The 2,169-nt window shown below is 35.0% G+C and overlaps 1 protein-coding gene across 1 annotated transcript; it reads right to left on the reverse strand.

The window, feature by feature from the left end:
- Nucleotides 1-910: 910 nt before the first annotated feature.
- Nucleotides 911-1,741, reverse strand: LOC110935390 (protein phosphatase 2C 50). The gene is made up of 2 exons (XM_022177780.1): nucleotides 1,180-1,741; nucleotides 911-1,066 (listed from the first exon to the last, which is right to left on the reverse strand). The coding sequence occupies exons 1-2, from the start codon at nucleotides 1,471-1,473 to the stop codon at nucleotides 911-913; spliced, it is 450 nt and encodes a 149-aa protein (XP_022033472.1). The 5' UTR covers nucleotides 1,474-1,741.
- Nucleotides 1,742-2,169: the final 428 nt, after the last annotated feature.

A 2,169-nucleotide genomic window follows, 5' to 3' on the forward strand; every position in this document is an offset into this window, starting at 1 on the left:
CAAAAGTACTTTTTTTGCGTTTTTTGGGTTCGTTTATGTGTTTTCGAGTTGGATAATCAACCACTACATCCCACAACTATTTATACTCTGGTTCTAACGGTTATAAAACGGTTGAAAATGGTTATATAGTTGTTACCAAAGACTGGAATGAGCTCTTGCGCATTTCAACGCTCATAACCATTTCATACTCAGGCAATTCGACAGAAATAGCCCGGCACTCTCCAGAACATCCCGGAAAATTAAAGAAGAATCCGGAAGGCTCTACTCTATTATGGACAAGTGTGGAATTATTTAGAGAAATCAATGGCTGAAATGAAGTACCTAGATTTATCTTGTAGTTGTGGTAAAGAATTTTCTAGAATAGAGGATTTTAGAATAGACTAAGACATTATTTAGGCTAGTATAAATATGAGTGCTTGTCATTTGCACAAGGCACCTCCAAAATCACCTTGTAAAGCTCCTTTGTAACATTTCTCGTTGCGATACAATTATTCCTTGTATTCATAAGCAAGTCTTCCGCTACTAAACACCAATATAACCGACCCATCAAGGTTTACTTAAATCTAACCTAAGGCCGCACGCGAGTCCAAAGAACCAGTCTGTGAAAATATGCTTTACAACTCAAATGAATAAATTTTTGCTATCTTAAATTGTTGTTTTTTTAATTTAACCATTCTTTTTTTTAATACAACTTAAGTCTACAGTTCGTTCAGTCCCGTTTATCACCGAAGTAAATCGAAGGTTGACGAAAAGATGAAGAACAACCCAAGTTTTATATGAAAAGTATAGGTTTAGCATTAGATTTAGTGTAAAAACTTATGAAATACCCTAGATCCGGGCTAAATTTGACCTATTTTAGCATAAAATGGTTTGAATTGTCGCCTCATAAGGGATTCACCAAACTACTCAATCATATATTGACTATATGGCCGGTCTTTAAATTTTGCATAGTTTGCTCACCAATTGATCTCGACATTGAAAGAACACCGCACACACGTTGGCCGTAATATTGTATGATCGTCCCACCAGCCGCTTCGATTCTTCTCCTTTCATCTTCACGAGATGGCTAAATTCAAGAAAAATGATTTCAGTTTTGCGCCGTTGCTTTGCTTTGCAAGGAAAAAAATTGTAAATTTCACTTATATATTTCAAGCAAATTAAGCCGAAAAGATAACTCACCTTGTGATCATTTGATAAAGGCACAGCTTCTTTCCCACGATAAAGGACGCCTCTTGAATCGCCGCAATTGGCAACTATGATATGTGATGAGCATATCAATGCAACCACAGCCGTCGATCCAACATTTTTGGCAATTCGTCCTCCGACTTCATCATCAACCATTTGGAAACAATTTGTGAAAACTTTTTCCCATTGATCTTGCATTGTGCCTTTAAAGTTTTCTTTTTCAAACACTTTGAGTTCCTCTGTTAAAGCATGATGAAGACGACCAGAACAGTAATTCGAAACTTGCATTTAGAAGTAAATTATGCACATGAGTCAATTTGGTCAAACAAATTGTTTAATTAATAAACAACCATTGTGTTAATAGTATGTTTTGGTAACATGTGTTAAAATACTTCTGAACAGAAACTCAAAAAGTGTGGCCTGGTTGGTCAACCCAACTTGACAAGACCCATTTTGACCCATATTAGAAAACCACCTGTTTTTTTTATCTGATTTAATACAGTTATTAAAGGGCCTTTTCAAAATAAGAAATAAACATAAAAACATGTATTAAAGGAACTGGGTCGATTTGGTTACCCTTATTTCTATAAAACTTTTCTCTTACTGCACACACAATAACTGCATATGTTTGGAGTATGTTACCCTCTATCAAGTTTTACACAGCCTCTTACCATCTTTTACTACATAAACAATATCTAAGTGGTGAGGGTAAAATCGTCCAATCATAATTGTTACGATGAAGTGAAGAAATTTACCTAAAAATTGCTAGGGTCCAATGAATTGAATATCCTAAAACGATGTTGAAATTAAAACACCTTTGGATTCTGATCCATATGATGTTTTAAATGATAACCTTGATGTTGTAATAAGCTTATATAAAAGAAGAAAAACTTACATCGAAATAGTTGGTAAACGGGCAACAAGCTGCGCCGCTACCCCTTTTTGAATAGCAAAACTAAGCCTTTTAAAAACTACGTTCATAGA

This window comes from Helianthus annuus, chromosome 4, assembly GCF_002127325.2.
Source record: "Helianthus annuus cultivar XRQ/B chromosome 4, HanXRQr2.0-SUNRISE, whole genome shotgun sequence".
NCBI lineage: Eukaryota > Viridiplantae > Streptophyta > Magnoliopsida > Asterales > Asteraceae > Helianthus > Helianthus annuus.